Consider the following 26048-nt stretch of genomic DNA (forward strand, 5'->3'; position numbering starts at 1 on the left):
GGCAAACGATCTAAACCCTTTCTTGGTGCAGCGCCCCTACAGGCGAGGAGGAGAACTGCATATTCTAATTAGTTTGGTTTGTTTGACATAAAAGAGAACCACACCAGCTGAAAATGTAGCAAATGTTGCAACTTTGGTCCCCAATCAAACTGGTTCTACCAGGAGGCGGATTGTAGCGCAGGGCATTCTGGGTAAATTGAATTTGAATTTGACACCGTTCCATTTTTGTTTACTTTTCACGAAGGAGGAAGATGCGCTTAGTTTTGTCGTTTGGCCACCAGGGTGGTTCTTGGTGCAGCGCCCCCACAGGCGAGGAGGGGAACAGGTTTTTCAAAGGGTTTGGATTGTTTGTCAGTGCAGTGAGAAAGAGAACCATAGCAGCTGAAAATTATACAAATGTTGCAATTTTGATCCCCAATTTAACCAAGTCTACCAAAGTATCAGGTGTGAAAATACCTTTAGACTGCAGTGCATTTAGATGAAATTGTAATTTTCTACATAATCTAGATGCCTGGATGAGAGTTCTCATTCACAGTGAAAATGGAAGATGGACAGTTCCCTGTCACTTGAACACACCACACAGACTGGAAATGAGAGGACAGTGGCGCTGCTTTGTGGAGGAGGAAGGTGAAGATCAATGAGAGACCACAGAGCAGTGAAAGGGATGGAGTTAGCGACCTCTATGGTGAGCTGCCAGTAGGTTCCCGTTGGCGTCAAACACCTGGCCGTTACTCAGTCGCTCCGTCCCGCCGCCCTCCAGCTTCTCCACGACCTCCAGGGAGGAGAGCCGCCGCGGGATGAGGGGCCTCTGGGCGCCCGCCGTCACCCTGGTGGCCAACAGCGTCCGTCGGGTTTGGTGCGGCTGTGGGTTCTTCCGTAACCTGAAGGGCGCCGGGCCCATGAGGAAGAGGTTTCCCGGCAGCATGGCCTTCCTCTCCACAGCAGCCGGTGTGTCCTGCTGCCTCTCGTGGCGCAGGATGGTGGTGAAGCGGGTGTAGGAGGCTGGGCAGGCGCCTTTGCACTTGCTGGGCTTGAGGAGGAGCGGATGGTTCAGGTGGTGCAGGTGGTGGTGGTGGTGGAGCGGAGGGGTTTTGGATCCGCTGAGGATCTGCTCCACTTCCTGTCCATCCCCCGATGACGAAGCCACCTCGTCCTCCGGAGACGAAACCCTGGAGTTTCCACCCTCCGCCGCAGCGCTAACGTACGTCGTTGTGGCTTCGGTTGTCAGGAGCGCCTCGGCGGACACGGCAGACGCCACGCGGTCGGGGCTGCGGTTCCGCCCGGAGTCCAGGGCGGGCAGTGACGACGAGCGGCTGGGGGCGGCGCCAGACCGGATCATCGTTTCGAACTCGCTGACCCGTGACGACACGTTGTCCCGTCCAACAGTCCCGACCGACTTCTCTGCGTCGCTCTGGGCCGCTTCAAACAGCGAGGTGAGGCTGCGGACGCTGCCGTGCGGGCTGCAGCCGACCGAACTGGGCCGCTGGATGTGATGCATGGAGCGGTACAGGCTGGAGAACCCGGACGCGCTCCGCCTCACCGCAGGGGAGACGCCCCGGTCCTCCTCTTCACCAAAACGCCCTGGGTAGATATCCTCGCAACTGTGAGACTTGGGCTGTCTGGCGCCATCGGTCCTGCAGTCCCGGCTGTCACCACCGGGGGGCAGCAGCTTGGGCTTGAACTTGGAGGGCAGGATCTGCGGTATGCAGGCCTTGGCAGCGGACAGGGGCTTCTTACTCTTACACTGGTCACCTATTGCATTACTGGCAAGAACCGTTCGACTATTTACAGAGGAGCAGGGTGAAATTAAATAGCCATTCCCACCTTTATAATCCACTGGCAAGCATGCAGGACAACAGAATAAACAACATATTAGATTACAGCGGTAACAAAGTTTACACACAAAAACAGTTTGAGTCTGAGCTAAAAAACAAATTCCATCAAAAAGTGGATGAGAGGACGCAGACTTGATGCTGTGAACATCAAGTAGATGTTTACTGCATGGTAAGAATGAAACCAGGAAGAAGTCGCTCTCTGGCAGGAAACTACGGTGGCCCTGAAGGTCAAACCACATCAGCAAATCACTAAACACAGCAGCAAATTGAATATCACAACAAAATATTGAAAAACGCAATGACATTAGCGCAGCACGACTACAAATTAAGAAAACAAAGTAAAAAACTAAAAATTAAGGGTTTTCTTAAGAAAATTAAGAAAACACAACATTAAGCACAACTGCAGAGTCAGAATAATATCCGGTTCTAAAGCCACGTTTTTGGGTTTCCCCCTCTTACTTTAATTGTGCTTAACACAATTAATGTTGTGTTTTTCCATTTGTAGTTGTGTTTAGTGATTTGTTGATGTGGTTGGAACTTCAGGGCCACCGTAGGAGCCTGTATCGTCGACACAACAAGGGAACAGACGGCGTTCAAACAGCGACATGCCATGAAATGTCATGTGACGTTGGAGGCTGTTTAAGCTAGCTAAAGCTAAAGGCTGATTGTGTTTATCCAGCTTCAGGCTCAGACTTCGGTGTGTTGTTGGAGGGGATTTTAGGTGATCGATCAACGCAAAATAGACAGTAATTGTGAAGTAGAAGGAAAAGGACTAAGGCTGAAACGCAGCTAATGGTTTAGTTAGCAGCGCTGACCACTGAAAACTGAAAACCATGCATAGTTTTCCTTCCACTTCACAGTTCTGTGCTCGTTTGTTATGGTCTATAAAAGAAAATCCCCACAACATAAAGTGAAGTTTCTCCCTAAACTTTAATTAAATATGAAAAAGTTATAGTTTTTAACGTTGCTTTCATTGTTTGATGTTTGCAGGCGGAGCTGCTATCACGCTGCTTCCCTGAGTTTGTGAATTAAAAATACCTCCTGATCCAGCTGCCCTGCAGTTAAAAAGTTGAAATCTGCTAGGAAAAGCTTGTGTCAGTGCCTGGTGACTCATGACTGCGATCCAGATGGTGCTGGGAAATGACACAACACTTTCACGCGCTGCGAGGCTCCGCCGCGGGGCGAGGGACCGATCTGCCACATTCAAATCTGTCAGGAAAACACGCTGCGGAGGATGACTCTGCGTTTTATTCATGGCAGATGGAGAGAAAAGAGTCACTCCTGCTCAGGAATGCAGCACAGCTAGTCAGGGTTTTGTTTTTGTTAACAAAGACTTAGGGCTGAAACAATTAATCAGATTAATTATGATTAATCAAATATTGAATTAATTCAATTCAAGCTTACTTCTATAGCACATTTGAGCAACAAGGCAGTTCAAAGTGCTTTACGTCATAAAACATCACAGAGTCACCGGTTGTGACTGTAATTCAGTAATTGATTAATCGCTAACTGGGCCCAAAAACAGCCATTTGGTGAAAAACCCCCAACATATTCAAAGCAGGGATTAAGTCAAAAATTACTGGTCAGAAGTAACTGCCTGCTAATTTAATTTTAAACAGGACCGAAACCATTAGTCATGATTAGTCGATTATTGAAATAATCGTCAACTACTTTAGTAATCGATTAATTGTTAACTGTACAAATTGAAAAAAAGCTGATTTGCTGACAGAACACAGTCAGAGGAGTACTTAAGCCAAAAATGTACAAAAATATATAAAATTTGCATTTTGTCTGTAAATATGTTTTTGTCAAAATTCCTTCAGTTGTAAAGTTTTAGCTTCACTCGGTTCAGATTTACTAAAAGAATGCTTCATTATTGCATTTCCTATTTAAAAAAGGAATTGGATTATATGTTTATTTGTATATTTTAATGTATTATAATATAGTATAAAAAAGGCTTAAGTGGCTAAAAGAGAAATCTGTAGAATGTATATTTTTTATCCGATTAATCGCCAGAATAATCGATTACTAAATTAATTGTTAGCCGCAGCAGTTTAAATATTAGATGTTTTAACATTTTGTGACTGAAACACATGATGGAGAGTTTGGTTTCTGACTTCCTTTCTCTGCTTCATGAGCAGCGAGTGACTCAAACGGCCCAGGTGGAGCCTCAGGCAGGAGCTGCATGCTAGTCAGTTGACTGGATGGGTAATTTTTCACACTGCGTAGCTCCACATCTGCTTACAACAATCACCGTTTCCAGCATTGGGATTATGATTATCATGCAGTTCGGCTTTAAAAGTGGTAACTGTTGCATGTTTACTCAGCTCGGTACATTGGGTCAAAGTGTCCCCGCCTGGGATCTGCGCTCCCCTCCACCCCGGGCTCTGGCATTCCAGCTCCTGACCCCACACTGACAGCTGACTTCCTCATGCCCGCCCTCTGTTTATCTCACTGCTCTGTTTATCTCTCCTCATCCATACCCTCTCTGCCCGGAGACCGCGCCAGCTGGGCGGCAGCGGAGGGAAAAATCCACACGGTTGGGTTTCGAGACAACTTCAGACCCAACATGAGTCAAAAAATAAACAAGTGAAAAGATCCACAGGCGCACTGAAATAAATTAGCACACTATCAGAACGTTTATTTTGTTTTAGCTAGTTGTGGCAGAACGCAAAAAATTTTACAAAATATTTTTTGGTCTAATTTCTACTGCAAACATCTTATAAAAAAAAAAAAGCCCCAGTGGCCTAATGGATAAGGCACTGGCCTCCTAAGCCAGGGATTGTGGGTTCGAGTCCCATCTGGGGTGGTGCTTTTAAATAATTTCCCTGCTGGGATGAATAAAGTAATTCTATTCTAAAGTAAAACAAAACTAACCTACAAGTAACTTTTCAGCAAAAAACAGGAGCTTGTTTTCAGTCAATAATTCCTTATTAATAAAAAAAAGTACTAGTTCTGCTGGCAAATGATTTCAATTGTAACATAAGGAAAATGTCTTACTATAAGCAAAATAATCTGTCAGTGGAATTAGAATTTGGTTGCTAGGTAACGGGCTGTGCTTGGCTGGCGTTGCTAGGTAACGGCGCAGGGCCCATTATCTGTGAAATAATCTGCCAAGGAAACTAGAACCTTTTCACCATTATTAAGGACTTATTGACTTAAAACCAGCTTCCATATCTTCCTGAAAAGTTACTTGTACGTTGGTTTTGTCTCATTTCATATTTGCACTAAAAAGGCGACCAAAAACACTTAGAAAATGTTGTTTCTTTTCCAGGTGTACTAATGGTAGTTGAGTGGAAGGAAGAACTGTGGTAGAAAAATTGGAGCAGGGATTCAAAGTCTGTTCTGCTAAAGTTGTACTTGTGCATTTATAATAAATAAATCTTGTAATAAATAAAAAAATAAATGTAAAACAACAAAAAAAACCTTGTGCATTTATAACAAGTCATTTGGGATATTGGTGTATTGAACTGGAAGCTTGGCCAACACGATGTGATAAACGCATAAATCACCTTTTCAAAGTAGCTTCTTGCCAAAACAAGCTTTCAAGCTCTATTGGTTGTGTACCTTATGACCACAGTTTTTCCTTTCACTCAACTTTCAATTAATATGGTTGGATGCAGCTCTCTGTGAGCAGCCAGTTTCTCTGAAATTGACCTTTAATGATTTATTTATGGCAATTTGTGGAGAACACACGACATAATGTGATCTTTCTGTATTGAAATCCATTTTATTTATTTATTCTGTCTTTGTGTGAGTCTATTCACTTTAAGATTTTTCAAAAAGCTTTTATTGCCTTTTATTTTTCTGCTGTTGCACAGACATTTGCCCATTGTGGAGACAATAAATTATATTTCTATTATTATCCCTGTTGCTAGTTGCACTTTCTATTCTAACACACTTTTTGCTTCCACTCAACTTTCTGAAACTGAAATATGAACTTCAAATATATTTCACTCTGTCCAAGATGTAACGTTTATTTTGAGGGTTTTCAGTTTGACTTAAAGTTTGTTAAGCTGAATTAATAAGGAGAGAAATTTGTCCCAATATTATTGCAGGCAAAGAAAATATTTCAAAAATGGAAATTTGAGGAAAATGGATTTCAAAAATTAAACTCTGAAAAACGTCTCAATCAAAAAATAATTTTTGAGAGTCATAATATATAATTTATGCAGTTCCATATATTTTTGGATACATTTTTTAATTTTAAAAAAATTTGAATAAAAAAATGAGCAAACTGCATAAATGTGTACAAGATTTTATGCTAAAATCTTGTTTTTTGATTGAGAAGTTTTTCAAATAAACATTTTTGGAACATGTTCTTTGCTTGTGATAATGTTGGAACTAATTTCCCTCCATAAATGACAGAAATAAATAAACTTGATTTCCTGGTTTATAGAAATGCAGCTGTAAGCGGTAATGAATGCTGCGACGTGATTGGCCGATAATGTGCACTGCGTGTAATCCAACAGAGCGAATCACATGCATCTGGAAGTTTCAACATTTTAAAACATCTGCAGCTTTAAGAGATGTTTACACTGCAAAAACACAAAATCTTATAAAGTATTTTTTGTCTAATTTCCAGCACAAATATTTTAGTACAATTGAAATAAAGCAAGAAGGAGCTTGTTTTAGAGCTGCAGTATGTAACTTTTACAAAAATGTTTTTTTATTCCAATCAGAGCCAGGAGGCTGGTCTTAACGCTGTCAATCATGTACACACTGCTAAATGTATTATTAGCAGAGAAACAACTCACTGTCATAGGAAAACTGTTTATAAGCCATCATGGATGGCTCTGCTAACTAGCGTTAGCACTCACTGCTAGTTGCAGCAATTGACAGCGGTAAGACCCGCCTCCTGGCTCTGATTGGTTGTTTCTAGAAGCACTAGGAAATGGAGGAGGAACAATTTTTTTTTTTTAAAAAAGATTATCTGTCTTACATTACAACAAAATGATATTGTTATGCAAAAACCATATTTTTCAGTCAATAAATTGAATTGAATATTGAGTACAGATTAAAAAGTTCTGGTTCCACTGGCAGGTTGTTTTACTTATAGTGTCCGTATTGGTTCCAATATTGAAAAAAATTCTACATCGGTTATCGGTGACTGTTCCTGATCCATAAGGACAGATCTATTCGGTCTAATTCTATGCTTTATTATTTATTTTACATTATATTGAGAATTTCCAATTGCTCTTTATGAACCGTTTGAAAGAATGTTTCAGTTTATTTTCAACATGTTTGAACCTGAATTTCTTTATCATTTATTTGCATTGGCTGTTCTACTCCTAACTGCACTGACTGAACAAAAATAAGATATTTTTACGTTTGACCAAGTTTCTCAAGCTACTGGTGCATTTAAGTTACCAAATAAATGTGTAATTCAGTACATATATTATTATTATTATTATTATTATTATTTTGTGTTTTTGCAGTGAGCGGCCATGTTTGATGCTGAGCTAGCGTCCTACCTTTAGAGGAGGAGGAGCTGCCATGGCGCTTGTTTAAAGCCCGCAGGCCTTGCAGGGGAATGTCGCCGCCCTCCAGGATGCTCTTGTAAACATGTCGGTCGCATTCTGGAGCGGCGGGGTCGCCGGACGACGACCCCCCGTCCTTGTCCACCTCGTTGTGTCCAGACTTGCTAGAGGAGCTGCGCCGCAAACGAGAGAGAAAGAAGTTAATCAAACACAACCGGGCTGCTTCAATATTGTTATTTATTTCAGAGATTGATGGAAAGAAATTTGTTCCAATATTGTTGAAGGCGAGGAGCATGTTTAAAAAAATTTAAATATAAAAAAAATGAACTTCAAAAATAAAACTAAATCAAACTCACATTTTGAGTGTAATTCACATTATGTTGAATTAAGCTGAACGTACATTTATGCAGTTTGTTATTTTTCATATGTTTTGTAAATTACTGCCTTTGTGAGTTTTATTTTTGCTAATTTTAATAGTTTTCGAAAATTTACTTTTTTGGATTTTATTTGAAAAAATTGGAAAATTTTAAAAACTAAAATAACAAAAATAACTTGCAGTTCAACATTTTCCATATTTATTTAGTTTTAATCACTTTCTCAGATTTTATTTTTGAATTTATTTTATTTTATTTAATTTATTTATTCATGTATTTAAAAAATTTTTTTTTAATTAATTGTAAAAATATTTTATTGTTTAAAAAAAAGAAGCAAAAATAACTTCAAGTTCACTATTTTTTCTATTTAAATTTTACTTTTTTCAAAACAGAAAAATAAATTGAAAAAGATAAAATGAGCAGTTTACTATTTTTTCAGATTTTATTTGATTTATTACTTTTTTAGATGTTATTTTTGCTAATTGAAATATGTTTTGAAAATAAATGAAACAAAAATCTGTAAAACTAGCAAACTGCATAATTATGTACACATTGAAAATGGATCATATTTTTTTGATTGAGAAGTTTTAAAATCTTTTTAAAACGCATTTTTGTCACATTTTAATTTTTGAAACATGTTCCTTGGTTGCAATAATATTGGAACTAATTTCCCTCCATAGATTATTATCTAAAAAAAAAAGAACGAAACATCAGAGAAGCGGGTAATGCTCCGTCATATGGGCCTCATTAAGGGGATTGTGGGTAAGTCTGTGAAATGCTTGTGGGATGTGATGTAATTAGAGCGGGAAAAAGCCCAACGTGGGATCCAGAGCGAAGGCAGAGAGGAGATTTCTCTGCGTTGGGATGATTTCTATAAATATTGCCTCCACATTCCCGTCTGATGCATCAACAGCACCTGCGTCACACCCAGACGCTGCTCACTCTGACCTCATTCTGGCGAAAAGCTGCCACAGAGAAGCGTTTTTAAGTCGTTGAGCAGCAGGAGGCTCCTTCGTAGGTGGAAGGGGAAATATTCTCAGCGCTGGCATGGCGTCTGGGTGTGCAACAGGAATTCACGTAAATGTTTCTGTGGCTGATTTACGCTCAGATTTAAAATAATCTCCTGAGAAGCTTCTAGTAAAAGCAAACGCCGAGCGGCGCATGTTCTGCGCTTCCATGCTGCACATCCCTGCAGGTTTAGACTGGGTGGGATTTATTCATGACTTTTGAGGATTTCTGTCATCATTAGACTCCAAAACATACATAACTCCAGTTTACTACCTTTCCTGATCACTTTTCATTAAACATAACGGTAAAAAATGTCAGATTTGTTCCGTTTTTGCTCTTTTATCAAATCTAAACATTTGAGATCAATCGACACTTCAAAAACACAAAACTGTACCAAGTAATATTTGGTCTAGTTTCTACTGCAACTATATTATTACACTTTAAAAAAGACAAAACCAATTTATAAGTACATTTTCAGCAGAGAAATAAAATTAGTTTTGTCTTATATAACGTGTATTAAGAAACTAGATAAAACTACTATTTTGTTTTTGCAGTGTACTGTTTGCAGTTACTGCGGAGGAAGTGTGATCCACTCTTCTTTGCAGAATTGTTTTAATTCAGCCACATTCAGTGGTTTTGAGCTAAAACGGCCTGTTCCATACTTTGACTAGGCCACGTCTGAATTTTCATGAAATCATTCAGAGTCAAACTTATTGGTGAGCTTTGGATTCTCGTCCAAAGCTAAAAAATAAAATGAATTATTTCTTGAAGCGCCAGAATGAGCTCAGCCATTAATACTTCCACCACCATGTTGGACTGCTAGTGTGATGCTCTATTTACACTGCAAAAAACAGCAAAAAAACCCAACATTTTCTGTTTTCTAGAACCTGTTTGACAACATGAAGTAGGCTAAAAAATCTTCGCAAACATAAAAACAGGAAATCCATTTAGTTTCTAGTGAAAATATCTAATTAGACTTGAAAAATAAGACAAAATTAACTTAAAAGTAGCTTCTCAGTGAGAAGCAAGAGCTTGTTTTAAGTCAATAATTCTTAAATATTAATAAAACAGAAATTTTCCAGTTAAAACAAGACATTTTCTTCCACTTTTTATGAATGTTCAAGAATAATTTACTTAATATAAACGTTTATATTTTGCTAAAAAGTTACTTTGAAGTTAGTTTTGTTTCATTTAAAGTGCACTAAGTTATTTACAGTAAAAACTAGACAAAAATACTTGTAAGATTTTGTGCTTTTATGCCAAACATGACAGTTTTCTTCAGGAAATGTGAGCCTGTGGCCTACTTCATGTTGTCAGACAGGTTCTAGTAAACAGAAAATGTTTATTTTTGTAAACTTGTGACAGTTTTATATCTTTTATATTTGTTCTGCTGCATCATGATGACAGAACAAACGAGTCCGGATCATTCCAGCCTCCAAGTGTCGTGCCTTTCCTTTCTGAAATGTGTCAGATCCAACAGCCATGTCTGAGCTCTGCTGAGGCAGGAAAACAGCGAAGCGACCATAAATTTGCCCCTCAGGGGGAAGTCGGTTTATGAGCAAAGCTTTCCGCTGCGAACATTTTGAGTGGCTAAACTTCCATCGGCCTTTAATCAGGGATCGCTTCCTTTCCAGCTCTCAAACGACAAACGTATCAATGGAACAAAACGCTGGTTTGGGGTTTATTTTAGACGCGCTCGCCCCCCGCCGCCCCCTCCTGGTGACATAATGACTGCAGCAGATGGAAAGCAGAAATGAAGGTTTATTTTCTCTAGACAGTTACCGAGCCGCGGCCCCAAATTCCTGGCATTTTATTGCAGGACACAGAAATAGATGCTGTCAGTCTCCATCAAACACAAAGAGAAGATCAAACGCAGCTTTTGATCTGAGTGGAGCTGCAACTAACGGTTCTTCCAGTTATCAATAATCTACTGATTACTCTGATTAGTCTGATAAATAAAAGTCCCACATTCTGCAGATTTTTAAAAATTTTATTTATTTTTATTGATGGAAAATCAGATTAATTCACTAGTAACTACAAATTAATCTGCTTTTCCATCAATATTAAGGAATTATTCACTTAAAACACGCTTCTATATCTTCCTGAAAAGTTACTTTTAAGTTAGTTTTGTCCTATTTGAAATCTAATAAGATATTTGCACTTCAAACCAGGGCAGCAGCAAAATATTTGCAGAAAAAGGTAGAAAATCACCCTTTTTTCATTATTGTTACATAATTTGAACCAGGTGAAGCTGAAAATGCCACTTGCGGAGTTCTGGGTTGAACAGACAAAGACGGGTTTCATTTATCTTAAATGCAAAATATGTAATTTTTTGGGTTAATTGCTGCTCTGATTGTGTTGTTCTTTCATCAATTTGCCTTTTTTGAGTCTGTTTACTCCAGTTACCGATTAATCGATCTCTAAATACGTTGATTAATCTGATTATTCGCTCATGTTTCATGATCCGGTTATTCAGCACATTCAGGCAGAGATAACAGTTTTTAAGTTATGCAGCAGCTGGGAGAGTTCCCTTTATCCCAGTGACATCCAGGTTCCTGTCTTTAAATAAACTCCCCCCCCCGATAGGAGCCATATCTACAACCTGAAGGGAAAACAACACAAAATGCAACCAGGGGACACTCTGTTCTGCTGGCTTTTTGCCTCTTTAACAGGAAACTGCTGTTCATCCCTCTCATAATCACATTAAATCTGCAAGTATGAGGCGAGATTTTAAAGCTGGAGAGCTGGGGAAAGGAAGAAGCATTGACTTACTACTGCTGCAGGTCGGAGGCTGTTTCCAGAGGGCTGAAGGAGGGGGCACTCTGCAACAAACCAAACAAAGAAGTCATTGATAGATCCACAGGAAGATCTTCTCCCGCTGAAACACAGGCAGCAGCCTCCAGTCAGGCCAGATTCTGCCCTCCGTTCCTCTCGGTCGGCCGTGTGTTTCTGCGTCGAGCGTTTCCGAGCGTCTCTCGGCATGGACGGGGTGGGGGGGCCAAGCGTGTGTTTTGGCCTGCATGCAAGTTGGGAGAAAACAAGCGGCAGAAAGGAGAGTGGAAGGGAAGGGAGGGCTGGGCGTGCGTCGGTCAGGGGGCGCCATGCGGGGAGGGGAGGCTGTCACGGGCTCAGCCTATAAGCTGCTGTCTCCCACTGAAGCCACTTCTTTTGTCTGACTGAGTCGCTCTCATTACCAGCGGAGCAGACGGGGGCAATTAACCAGCTGGTGGGGCAAGGAGGCCGAATTACACGTATCAACACAGACACAGGAGCTCAGCAATATGCAAAAGATATGAGGGCTGAAACGATTAATCGTATAAACCACGATTAATCGATGAATGAAATGGCTCTCGACTAATTTAGTAATCAACTAATCAATAACTGGAACATACAAACACAAAACAGACTCAAAAATAGGCAAATTACAGAAAAAACAACACAGTCAGAGCAGTAAAGATATGTGCTTTACGTTTTAACTTGGCTGGGCTGAAAAAATGTATTGGATTAATTGCGATTAATCAAATATTGAAGGAATTGACAGCTAATTTAGTTATTGATTAATCATTAAGCAGCATATACATACTCAAAAAAGCCGATTTAATGCAGGAACAACACATTCAGAGCAGTAATTAAGCCAGAACTGTATGAAAATATATATATACTTGGTGTTTTTGGTGCAAGGAAGCCGAATTAGTCCACTCTTATGAACACTAGAGCGGACTTATATGTAAAACATTTAGGGCTGAAGCAATTAATCGGGTTAGGCGTGATTAATCAAATATCAAAATAGTCATAGACTGATTTAGTAATCGATTAATCGCTAAGTGGGGCGTACAGACTCAAAAAAGGCCATTTTAAACATATTCAAAGCATTATTTAAGCCAAAACTGAACAAAATATATATACATTTTGCATTGGTAGTCGAATTAAACTTATCAGCATGGACACATGAGCTCACAGATAAATTAAACTTATTCGGAATTAAACAATTAATCGGTTAATCACAACTAATTGATTATTCACATCATCGTCAACTGATTTTGCAATCGACTAATCGTTAACTGGATCATACAGACCCATACAAAGGCCATTCGGTAGGAAAAAACATAGTGAGAGGAGTAATTAAGCCAAAATTGTACAAAAGGCAACACACTGCAAAAATCTAAAATTTTACCAAATATTCTCTAGTAAAAATATGTAGGTAAACTTGAAATGAGACAAAACTAAGTAACTTTTCAGCAAGAAATAGGAGTTTGTTTTAAGTCAATAATTTCTTAATATTGACGAAAAATACTAGCTCCACTGGCAGATTATTTAACTTATAATTTGGGAGAAATGTGTTGTTATAAAATAAATAATTGCTTTTATCAATATTAATGAGTTATTGACTCAAAACGAGTTATTGACTCAAAACAAGCTCTAATATCTTGTTGAAAATGAGACAAAACTAAGATATTTGCACTACAAACTAGACAAAAATACTTGGTAAGATGTTGTGTTTTTGCAGTGCACAGAGAAATATTCGAACATGAAAGAAGAAATAATTTTCTGCATATTTAGGGTTAGGAACAGGGTTAGCGAGTGGAGTGACATTTAATGGAGATTAATTGGCATTATATAAGGAGAAATAAAACACATATTTTTGGGGGTCACTGATGGAGCAGAGCGGCGTTTTGAAATGCTTTGGAGCTAAGCTAATTTTAGCCCACTGTTTCTGCTGCTTTCCTCTTCTCGGACGTCACAGCAGGTAAAAATAACGAAGCTCTATGAATAAGAGCACAAGTGTTGTTTGCAAATACGATTGCACAATCCCCTCCCCCCTCCTCCTCCCCACCCCCCCGTCTCTCCCATTCCCAACGATCCCAGGGTTGCCAGTTTGGGCAAGTTTCCTCCCAGTAAGACTGCTTTTAAACTCAATTTTATAAAGCTGCATGAAACGTTTCATAAAATAAAACCTAAGAGTGAGTCAGTTAGTTGGTTTCACCAACCCAGCTCAGAATGTTGTGCAGTTTTGGATTGGAGTTTAGTGAATTTTGAATATTCTATCAGATGTATCTATCATCATTGATCACATGTCTATCACATATTATTGATTTATTGTCCAGCCCCGATATATATTCATATATACGTAACTATGTCTGCTGCTATCAACATGAATTTCATTTAAGGTTGAGATTTGGGCGGGTTTTTTGGGAGTTGGGTGGGTTTGACATTGTCTTTGGCTGGAAACTGCCAGTCAGACATGGCAACCTGGCCCCAAACCCCCCCGGCATCCCTGCGGCGCGGCCGAGCCTCCACTTCCCACACCAATGACCAGACAGGGAACATTCTGCGCTGCTCATTTGCCACAACATGCCTCTCCGCCTCGTTGCCGGGGCAGATGATCATTAATAACCTCGGAGAATAAGAGCCTATCTTTGTAGGAGCCGAACACCAAGCTGGCAGGTCTATAGTCGCGTCTATTTATAAAGCTAAATGTTCCATGGCGACTTGGAGAACACACCGAGGGGTCACCGATTAATCTTCCACGTCTTCCACCCCACCACCTCCACCTCTCTTATCAGGGGGAGTAACAGAGCGTCCTCTGACACTCCCGGTTATTGGGCTCACACACAAACAGCGTCAGTGGAAAGTAAACAGGAAACAATCATGGAGGGCTTATCTGCAGTGAAGGACTGGAATCTTAATCTGGTTATTTACAAGATGACTGATTAGTGTCAGTTTATGAGGACTTTTCCTCGTCCAACGGGGGACAAATGGATCAGTTTCAGACTAACCCGGCCGTGTTATCACAGCGTCGTGTTACTCTGGGACGTCCCGGGAAAAGATTTAGCGCTGCAAATGGGAGATAATGGTTGGTGACACTGTATACATCCTGCTGGGATGGAAACTACTCTGTTTGCCGTTTCATCTCATCCTGCGTCCATTTTCTGCCCAAATCATCCGATCTCTCCTGGTACTTCAAACAAACGGAGACATAAACAATCAGATGATGCACAAAATGCCCCTCGTCACTTAATGGTGTTTTATTTTCTGAGGTTTTTATGTAAAACACTGAAAAATAGAACCAAGTATTTTTGGTCCACTTTCTAGTGCAAATATCTTGGTACACTTAAAACAAATCTAACAAGTAGCTTTTCAGTAAGATACGATGTTTTAAGTTGGTAATAGAGAATAGAAAAAGGTCGTGTTATAAGTAAAATAAAAGTTTTTATTAATATTGCCTACGGATGCAAACTGAGGTATCTAAGGAACACAGGCGACAACAATTCATCAGAACCGCCGCGTTTCCTAACAGCTGCCCCACGGCTCAGACTGCACTCTGCTGCTTTCACAGTCAAAATAGAGCGGGCCGTTGTAACACGAAGCCCATTCTTTCCAGAACCTTATTCGTGTTGACGTGTTCTTATGAACACTAACATGCCGGGGAGCTCATCCTGCCGCCGCTAAATGCTTAAAGGTAAAGGTTAAGTGTGTAACAGAGGTTAAATGTGAGCGCACAATGAGCTGGCAGGCTTTTAGCGTCGCCCCGGTTAGAGTACGTTAGGTGGCGGCGGGGCGGCGCTGAGACTGGCTGGAAGCGGGCCTGACGTCAGTGTCCGCGCCGCAGATGGAGTCGCTGTGGCGGCAGCAGGGGGCCACAGTGATCTTCCTGAGCATTGATACGTGTGGAACTCCGGCTCCAGCTGGCTATGTCTATCGATGACCCGCCGCTTGACTGGAGCTGTCATGTCACTGGATGTATTTTCAGACGCAGCTTTAAACCCCTGATGTGTTATTAAAGAGGACCATTGCCAGCAATCTGCAGCGCTCTAAACAAGCACTAAAAATAAATGATTTTTTACCTAAAAGAATTTAGACGAATCCAGTCTTCAAGTTGAACTGGAAACTTCTTGAAGTTGATCAAAATGCCAAGAAGCTTTTAACTAATAAAAGCTTATATTGCAAAAATGTTAAGTTTCGCAATACTTTACTTGAAACTGTCTCAACTTCGGTTGAGTTCCACGGACAAAAGGTGCACCAATTACAGGTTTCTGGCCAATAACTGACCTTTAAAGGGGATTTATTATGCGAAATTCAAATTTTGCACATTTTTATACTCCCACTTGGGTCTCAACTGCTTCTGAAAACACCCAACCATTTTTTGGCAATAAGTTCATGTTTTTTGGTGTCTGGAAAATGAGCCGTTTCAAAATCCTTCTGAATGTAACGTCACCTAGCAACCCAAGCTGAGTTCCAGCACATTTGATCAGCTGGTTTTATTGCTGTGTGGGCTGCACAATGGCTGCTGGAAAAGACAAGTGTTTTGTTGTTGACTTGCCGTTCAGAAACCACTTGCTGCATTCTTGATAGTTGTACAGAAGGCTGCACTTCTGCTTTTCAAAGATGCACGGTTGTATAATTGCACATCTGTTTGCAAGTGTAAACTTTGAGTTAGTGTTTTTGAAATGACTCATTTTACAGACACCAAAAAACATGATCGTTGCCACCCAATCGTTCTCCTCCACCTCCATCCTGAGCTAGTACCTTCTGAAGAAATGCACCACTTCCAACCAAAAACAACCAATCAGAGCTAGGAGACGGCTCTTAGAGCTGTCAATCATTCTCATGTACTCGCTGCTAAATGTGCTAACGGCAGAGAAACAACTTAGTTATGGAAAAACCATTTATTCCCCGTCATCAGTGGCCGTGCTAACTATTCTTAGCATTCACTGTTAGCCGCGCTGTAGCAGAGAGGATGATTGACAACGCTAAGACCTGCTTCCTAGCCCTGATTGGTTGTTTCTAGTTAGCAATGGGAGCACAAGGAGAAGGCAGAAGAAATACATTATCTGTCTCATATCGTCATTACATGGTGACAGTTTCAACAAATATGTAAAAAAATACATAAGTTGCATACTGCAGCTTTAACTAAAGGGGTTTTTGAAAGAACTGCCAGAATGTACGGCATCATCAGCTCTTCATAATACCAGACCACTTTAAATAAACAGCCAGGAAACAGAAAATGAATCATCAACCAGTTCAACACACAAATGATTCAGCAGATATGAAAATGCATCTCCTTCTCCTTCGCTAATACCAAACGACTCCTGATTTGTCAATCAAGCCGCAATGAGCCATGGTGTCTGGCTGGGCCTTAAGGTCAAATGCTGCACATACCAGGTGCAGCTTTAGAAGTGGCTTTAACATTAAACAGGAGCCAGTCATCAAGCCGAGCTCACGTGGCACCCGTCCAGACAGAAACCGAGTCCAGCAGCTGCCACCGGCACTGAGCCTCCTGGACCTCCTGCTAACCTCAAACTGCAGCGTCTGGACGGCGCAGGAACACAAAGCCAGTGGTGCCGCCTCACCGGATCTGGGGCGGGGCGGGTTGGGAAATTAACATCTGTTTCTGGGCAGCAAGGACCACTTCTGTCCTGAGGCTCGCATGTGTCACGGCTCTGATTCAGACCTGCGCCATACGGATATTTTGGTAAATATAACAGGCACGGATTACCCTGGAGCCTGTTGCTTGTTGGGTGGACTACAAGAGAGAAGAGACTCCTGGGTGAATCATCTGATCCAGACCTCATGCTCAGAAAACACCGCAAGCCAAAAGATGAGGAGCAAAATCCGAGTTTCACAAAGAAGTTATTGGTGTAACTGAATAAACATGAATATTTTGCAAGAGTCACTTAACAGAATGTGGTTTTACTATAACAGCACAGAAACTAGAGAAACATTTTGAAAAAAAAATTATTTTAGGAGTAATTTTGGTTTTACTTCAGTAATTTTATTTTGAAGTATCGCTACTATTGATTAAATGTTTTGGATCTTCTACCCTGTGTGAGTAACTTCACTTAATGGAGAGCACAACTGTTTCTTTTGTCTGATTTTGTTGTGTATATGAATTATTGTCATTTTGATCTTTAAAATGCCAATATTTCCACATAATGTTATAGTTTGGCCTGCCTCATTATGTAATTTTTACATATCAAATTGTGGTTTGATCAGTTACTCAGTACTTGTATTTTTCCAAACACTTCTTTACTCATACTTGAGTCATTTCTTGGATGGCTACTTTTTATTTCTACTTGAGTAAAAGTATGTTGTAATTTATCTACAATGGCTGAAATACACTGTCGTAGTTTATCCATATACTTGCTTTGACATAATTCCCAATCAACATAGTTTTGTGTTTTAATAACTCTATATTCTAATACGCAATTTAAAAGTACTTTACCTTTATTTCAGTCCCCACAAATGAGTCTCTTGCCTCCATGTTTAATTTGTAACAGGAAGTTATGGTTGTTTTGAAGCAATCTGATTGGCTAACATATGTATTACCATAGTGCTACACTGCCCTCTACAGGCTAGGCATATTTAAAACGGATTTGTGAGGGTTCTTGCTAGGCTAGGTTAGCGGAATCAACTAACTCACTCACTTTCTGGTTACCTAGCAACTCACCCATTCTTTGGTTACCTAGTAACAACCTGTTGAGTAACCTGCGCAGCAGCAGTTTTAGGTTTTGCCACATAACTGCTTAAAAGTAAACAATAGTAGCAAGGAGTGAAAGCTGCAGATAAATCAGGAAAGGCTGCTCCACCAGTCTGGTAGTTCAGACATTTAAAACTACAAACTTATCAATAATTCTTGATATTGATTGATATGAAGCGCTTTTATCGTCCAGCACTAATGACAACTTTTCTTAAACCCATGCGGACAATGTTATTTTTTTAACGATGTGGTGAGGATATATATATATATTTTTTTTTTTTACATATTTGTGTACAAAACCTAACAGTGTAGGTCTTGTACAGAAAATAACTGAAAATTCAAGAAAACAATACATTTTATGACTGATAATCAGTATTTAGCCTCAATGATCCATACGATCAGACACTCAGAGGATCACAGTGGGGGTGGGAGAGGAAACAAGCAGACCTCACAGACAGTTTGTTTAGACGTTCGACATTGATGTTACATGACATGCAGTATGTGACGATATGCTGTCGTTGTGAGAACAGCGACCACTTACCGCTTTGTCAAACTCCATCTCTGAAAAGAATTTATACCAAGGCTCATTCTCTAAATCTACATCTTCTGGACTTACATCCTGAGTAAAGGGGCATGGCGACAGGAGGAGAAAGACAAAGAGAAGACAGTTCAGACAGCACAGCTTATGCACATCAAGGCAAGGAGCCAATCACATGAAAGCAAATGTGATTTATGAAATGACTCTTCCTGAAATAGTTTGATATTTTCAATAAAATGCTGTTTTAGTTCCTTGCAAAAAGTGATGCAACAGCAGCTGATAAACATCACAAAGCATAAAGACTTGAAAACAGGAACCAGGAGAAACCAAATCCGCCTCCTCCTCTAATTAGTTTGTGACATCCAATCTGTCCTCTTCACACCACAACTTCCAGCCCAGCAACTGTCCAGCCTGTAAGTTTTGCTTTCATGTCGACCACAACATGAAGAAATTCAGGGGTTTTACAGTAACAGCTGCTGCCTGTTGCTTCATATTTCATTAGTTGTGAAGCTGATATCTCAGATCAAACCATAAAATAAAATCCTGGTTTTGATGCCGCATAAGCCAAAGGACATTTGCATAAAGTGCCATGCAGAAAATATTCATATTCCTGACATTAAAAACCATGAACTTTAATGCAAGTTTTGGGGAATTGTATGAGATAGACCAGAGGTCTTCAGTGGCACCGACTAACTCACTCACTCTTTGGTTACCTAGCAACTCACTCACTCACTCTTTTGGTTGCCTAGCAACCACAAAACTATTAAGTAACTTGCAGTTTCAGGTTTCAATTTGGAGTAAAAACGGGATAAAACAGAAAAAGTAACCACTAGTTTGTCTGTAGTACAGATACATAAAACAAAAAATGATCAATAATTATGGATATCAACTGAAAAGAAACGCTGACATGCTTTTCAGCCATACTGTCCAGCCCTAAATAGTATGTAGTATTTTACAATAAACGAGGCTTAGTACTACATAAAACATGCCTTTTTACTTACTTCAGACTCAATGGAAATGCCCCAGCTATGAACATATTGATCATTTTGACATAATGATCAGATTTTTCTCACCGAATGTTTGCGTTTCAGACTAAAATATGTAATTTTGGATTCAGGTTAATTTGTATTTAAAGATAAATTTGAATAAAAAAAGTGATTTAAATCTGCTTAGTTAATCAGAAGTCTCACAACCCCCCAGCAGTACTTCCACAACATGAAGTGAAGTATTGAAGAGGTATTAATTACCTTATTTATACTTTATACATAAGGTAATACATACAGTTATGTATTACTGTATCTCAGATAAAATCTCATTGAAATACATTGAAGTTTGTAGTTTTACAGAAAGAAAGAATGAAACTTTCTGCAAGGCTCTCTGTGGGTTTAAAGAAACAGAGTAAAATCAGTGAACCAAACATGAAGAATGAATGACTGAGTTCATTATTTTACTGGTGAACTGGAGCGAACTGCAATGGGCAAAATGGTTGGCAGTGGGATCAGGCCAGATCTCAACCAGCCTGGCAGTAATTACATGAACACATCTCTGCTCTGTCACAATAAAGCATCTTTTCTAAATATCTGAGTGGAAAATGATTACATAAAGACGACAAGCTTGCCAAGGACACGAAATATTTAATTCACTGCAGACTATGTGAACATAACAGGGTTTTTATTTTTACATTATTTTAGATGTTAGTTTGTCAAAACTGGTTTATTTATTCTTCAAACTCATTTTGTTTAGTCAAAAGCCTTTTTTTCCTCTTGACATCTTATTGTGAAGTTACATTAGCTGCTCTTGGCAGTTGGTGGTTACCATAGCAACCAGTAACTGTCAGCTCCTCCCCCTTTTTCTGCTGCCATTTGTATCTGTGGTGCATATTAGGATCAGCTGTTTTCTTTACAAGTATTATGTTCTTAACATTTATTTTAGACAAATGTACCGATACAAATAAACATGGTTTCATGTGTAATTACTTCATGTTTTACAATGAAATAGAATATACTTTATTAATGCCTAAGCAGAAATTGTGTTGTTGACAGGCTACTGCATCCAAAGTGTTAAATATTAGTTAAATACAAATATATCAATTCTATAAAAAATATATACATAAGTGTGATATCGTAACTGAAATATGACAAAATATCAAATAAATGGATAAATAAATACAAAGAAGCATGCAAATTGAAAAATGTAATTTATAAATAAATCTATAGATATGTTGCATGTTATTGTTTACATCCAGGAATTTCGCGCACGACGCTGGGGACCATCCGTAGCCGCGCTGCTGCAGTAGAGCAACTCCGTGAGCGAAAGGAAACCTGGAGGCGCAGGTGTTACTAATTTAATTCAGCGCGCCGCCGCAAAGGGAAAAATAACGCTGAAAAACCGTTGAACAACTCAAAGCCAGTCGTATTCCTCTTTTTTCCTCGCTCTCTGCGTCAACTATGCTACACACAAACCCGTTGCCATAGCAACTGACTGACAACAACGCCACTAATGTATCAGCATTCAACACCAAAAAACACATAACATTCAGTCCATTACAATGCTATGGTTTTAGGCTTTATGTTTATTTAGCGTTTATGATTAAATGATCGCTGTGGTAGATTAGCTACTGCTGCTATCAGCTAAGCTAACACAGTGGTGGTAGATTAGCTACTGCTGCTATCAGCTAAGCTAACACAGTGGTGGTAGATTAGCTACTCTGTCAGAGTTTTTGTGTGGGTCGCCTTTGTTTTATTTTTAACTAAACCAAAACACAGAGTCAAGCTAGCACAACTGACCTACTTCCCTCTTTCATTATTATTTTTTTAACTGAAATATCTTCAATAACTCTTTGAAGAATCTGAATTAATGAGCTACAGAAACATTTAATTTCCCTTTGGGACTAATACAGTATGTTTGAATTTGAATTTTCCTGACCTTGTTATCTAGTTGCCAGTGTGTAGACAATTAGTAGCAAAGCACTGCATCCCTTTTTCTTGTATATGTCACATGTAGAGTTAAGATTTATGTTGATGCGTCATGTTGACAACTTGACAGCTAAAACCAACGGTAGCCATCGCGGCTGGCAGCTTTTTGTAACGTCATGCTGCAACGTGTCTGTTTGTTTATGTTTTATACTGTTATAATTAAAGCTTTTGCAACTGTTAACTGTTCACTGAGAGCCATTGATCGGTAATAGGAACTGCTTAGGTTTATTCATTATATTGTTTTTATTGTGTAGGGGCAGAAGCTGCTGGACTGATGTTAACTTGATTTTTTCTTTGTAGGTTTTATTTATTTTTCATACAAAGTAATGCTCCAGTTATTAAGTGTGTGATGGTTTTGAATGTTATATGTATGATTTTATTTTCTGTACTAAAATATATATATGTATATTACTTGCAATTTATGTTGTAGATAAGATTAGTTATGCAAATTAATGCGATCAGAGTCTGTTGCCGTCGGTAACTGTGGGGCAGAAGCTGCTGGACTGATGTTAACCACCGACTTGGTTTGGTTTTTTCTCTCTTGTAATAAATGCAGTAAACCTGAGTGTTGCTAACCGTTAGCAGTGAAGCAGCTCGGATGCAGAGGTGGCAGGGGAAGATGATGAAGATGATGAAAGGGAGGACACAGCTCAGACAACACACACACACACACACACACACACACACACACACACACACACACCCAGAGAGTGTTACCGTTCTCTCCAGCTTCAGGACGGATGATTTCCCCGGCTCGTAGTCGAAGATGCTCCTGGGTTCGGCGCGGTACTTCCTGGTGTCCACCTTCTTTTCCGGCGGCTCCCACTCGCTCCTGCGGAGGAAGGACAGTCAGAGAGAGAGAGAGACACCGAGAGCCAATCCTTATCCGGCGGTCTCCATGGCAACCGGCGCGAGCTGAGACGATTTCTCATTTAAAAAACGTGACGTTTCAACACGCCTGCCTAGTCCCTCTACGACACGGCAGAAAAATCCAATCTGGGCAGTGATTGGATTACGGAGGCGAAGTCGGACCCGGTGAGAGAAAAGAACTTTTCCCAACGGACGGAAACCAAAACGTTAAATTAGGAATATACAGAACCAGGGACACTGGCAGAACGAAGAGAATCATCAACTCAATCTTAGGATTCTGACTTAAATTTTAGAAATCTGATTTTAATTTCACAATTCTGACTTTTTTCTCAGAATTTCAAACTTAATTTTATTATTCAGAATTTTTCCTAAATTTTATAATTCTGACTTTTTCTTTGAATTTGGAGATTTAATCTTAAAATTTTGACTGAAATTTTAGAATTCCGATTTTAACCTTCAAATTTTGACTTAAATTTTAAAACTCTGACTTTAATTTCAGAATCCTGACTTGTATTCTCAGAATTTAGGTCTTTTACCCCAAAACCAAATCTTGTGGTTTTTGGATCACCTTGAGTCCAACTTTCCACCATCTGAGCCACTTTCTCCCTGGAGTGACTGAAAACTGTCCAGGATGGTCAGAAACAGAAAACTGGCCCAGGAACCAGCAGAAAACTGGAAGTGACTAAACAGCAGCAGAAGCTAGCGGTTCTAGTGGATCTACTTTCTGTCTGGTACCAGACCTTGTGGCAGACGGCTTGAGAGACGAGGACCGAGTTGGAACCGGCATCGGTCTCCCTCTGGAGTCCACCAGGTCGTCGCTTTTAGAGCGCGGAACAGTTCTTCCTAAAAGACAGATCAAACTGAACAGATTCTCTGGAGAGTTCTCTGAACAGTTCTTCCTGAAAAACAGATCAAACTGAACACATTCTTTGTCGCTTCAGACGGATGATCAGAAAACTCACCATCTTCCAGGTAAACATATGGGGTGGGACCATCGTCTGAAAACGTAGAAGAAGAAAAAAGCAGAAGAAGAAGAAGAAGGAGGAGGAGGAATGTTAAGTTGCTTTTGATAAAACATTTAAATTTGGTCTCATATTAATATTTTCTCTTAAAGTTTCATTAAATCGGTTCTTTCATCAGATTGGAATAACTCTACGACAAGCATCTTAATGAGATTAGAGTTTAGAAACTATAGTGGATTTATTCTGGATTACAGGGTCAAAATTATACATACAGTTTTATTGCCTCCACACATTAATATGCAGCTTTTAAAATTGAAATTAGTTGTCCAGAGAAACATAATAATAATAACTTCGGTCAAAAATGCTAAAGAATTTGTGTTTTAAACTGTAAATGTTTTTATGTAATATATACAGAGCATTTTCACAAAGAATAGCATTAATAATGTTAAGAGTATATTTTTTTAAGTATTTCTTCCTCCTTTGCTCGCAAAGTTTTCACTTTTTAAAAATAATTGTCAAATAAAAATTATATTTTCCACTGATAATTTGTATTTATTCCTTTTGTGTAAAAAGTTTGATAACTTTCTTTTAAAACCTAAAAGCAAAAATGAAAATGCTTGTTTTAAAATTTTAAAAACAAACTATTTTAATGATCTAAGCTGAATAAGCTAATTTGTTTCTAAACTAGTTTTGTTTAGTTTAACAAAAAAATAATCAAAAACGTTTTAGATCTTTAAAAACTGGTTCGATTACACTCAGATATTTTTACATTTATATTTTGCAGGAGACAGAGGCACATTTAAACTTGTTGTTTGAAAAAGCTTTACTTTTTGGTGATCTGATTCTAATAAAATAAGATAATCCAAGTAAATATATAAAGTTTATTAAGTCGTCATATTAAAGAAACGTAAATAAATTAAGTTTCAGAAACTTAATTTAAGCCAAGTAACAAATTAACTTTTTTTTAAAAGTTGGAGCTTCGTTCCGTTTTTTCAGTGCAGTTTTCTCTGCAACTTAAAACTGCAATATTTAAATATGACTGAGTTTCTGTATCTGAGGTTTTATTCATTATTTCAACTCTGCATTTGAGAGAAAATCTACCATAGATTCAGATTTGTGCGTCCAATTCTTGTTCTTATGAATCATTAAAGATGCCTGTCGTATAATCCTACCATCCACCTGAGAGAACCGTTCAAAATATCCAAAAAAAGCCACAAAGCGACAGGAAAGCCGAGGGAATGCAGACGTCTTGATTTTAAGCAAGAAATACATTTAAAATCTCTAAATAATTCAAAACACATTAAAGTTTAAGGCTTTTTTAGCTTTCCATTAGGTCCAGCATCACAGGATCGCCGACTCAATCAAAGAGCGTCAAATCAAAGCTTTTTACAGGAAGCATCGCTCGGCTAAAACTGGGGTTTGAATTAATAATGAGGCATGAAGCTGAGGCAAAGCACTCAGAGCTATAAAAACACCCATATTTTTGTCAAATATTAGTTACAGGAGGATTAACAATTCATATCCAGACCACTTAAACATCAAACAAATTTCTCCACGTTTAAATCTTAGTTTACTCACTAGAAATAAATATGTAAATAAACGACATTGAACTGAGATAAATCTGAACACTGATAATGAAAAGTAAAGAAAATGTTCTGTGGAGCAGCAGCTCTCATCACAGGTCGGGAGCACCACCTAGTGGTCACAACTCAGCACTACAACCAATGATGAACAATATTTTTGAAACAATTAATAACAAAAAGGAAAATAAGTGAAATAAGGACCAAAAGAGAAAAGTTAGGATCTGTGAAGGCGACAGAAATTTTAAAGGAGTGGAGCATCCTGGCCAACATCCTATCTGTGTTTGTGCTGATTATTTAGAGCCAGTCTCAGTTAAATAATTACCTAAACAACCAAATAAAGAAAACTTTATAAATGGTACTAAATGTTTAACTGGAGCTTCAGATGGAAACGTCATCATGACTGCAATGATTTAAACAACTAAATGTGATTTTTCTCGTACTATTTCCAACCGCTATACAAGGTTATTGTAATTCTTTAAATATTCAGACGATCATAGGAGCAAAGTTTGGGGAACAAATGTGTTTATTTACCAACAATAAAAGCTTTTATATGGGTGAAGTATTTAACAGACCAAAATAACACATACAGGACTGTTAGGTCTACAGTAGACAGAAAAAAACGAGTTGAGTAAATTTCCACCCCCCAAAAAATTATTTAAGATTAATCACAGAAATTTTCTAGAAAAAACGTGCATATTTCTGAGTTTCAAAAGTTGAAAATTTGCTAGAAAAAAATAAAACTTTTAGAATAATCTCAGAAATGTTTGAGAAAAATTTCCATCTCAGAAATTTCTAGTGTTTTTTTAAAAACATTTTTTGGATTTTTTTTTTCTTTTTGCAAATGTTCAACTTTAGAAACTCTGTAATTTCCTAAATTTATGAGTATTTTCTTGGAAATTATTATTATTTTTTTTACCAGAAATGTACTCCTCTCTTTATATTTTT

The 26048-nt window shown here is 38.9% G+C and overlaps 1 protein-coding gene and 1 non-coding gene across 10 annotated transcripts in view; one reads left to right on the forward strand and one right to left on the reverse strand.

Moving 5' to 3' along the window:
• Positions 1 to 26048, reverse strand: part of sorbs1 (sorbin and SH3 domain containing 1) — a 72822-nt gene that overhangs the window by 17437 nt on the left and 29337 nt on the right. For 8 of the 9 annotated variants that reach the window (XR_002752034.1, XM_023326938.1, XM_023326939.1 and 5 more), the window contains 7 exons: positions 23521 to 23556; positions 23299 to 23401; positions 22406 to 22520; positions 18717 to 18794; positions 11470 to 11519; positions 7310 to 7488; positions 679 to 1836 (listed from right to left, as the gene is read on the reverse strand). Coding sequence is in view for 8 of the 9 variants with exons in the window: in XM_023326938.1 (XP_023182706.1) it covers positions 679 to 1836; positions 7310 to 7488; positions 11470 to 11519; positions 18717 to 18794; positions 22406 to 22520; positions 23299 to 23401; positions 23521 to 23556 (1719 nt within the window). In the remaining variant the exon portion in view is untranslated. The remainder of the gene's footprint in view (positions 1 to 678; positions 1837 to 7309; positions 7489 to 11469; positions 11520 to 18716; positions 18795 to 22405; positions 22521 to 23298; positions 23402 to 23520; positions 23557 to 26048) is intronic. The other variant, XM_023326941.1, reaches the window with a different exon arrangement.
• Positions 4572 to 4644, forward strand: trnar-ccu. The gene has a single exon. It is a non-coding gene; the product is annotated as a tRNA-Arg (tRNA).

The sequence above is a fragment of the Xiphophorus maculatus genome, chromosome 22 (genome assembly GCF_002775205.1).
Source record: "Xiphophorus maculatus strain JP 163 A chromosome 22, X_maculatus-5.0-male, whole genome shotgun sequence".
NCBI classification, from domain to species: Eukaryota; Metazoa; Chordata; class Actinopteri; order Cyprinodontiformes; family Poeciliidae; genus Xiphophorus; species Xiphophorus maculatus.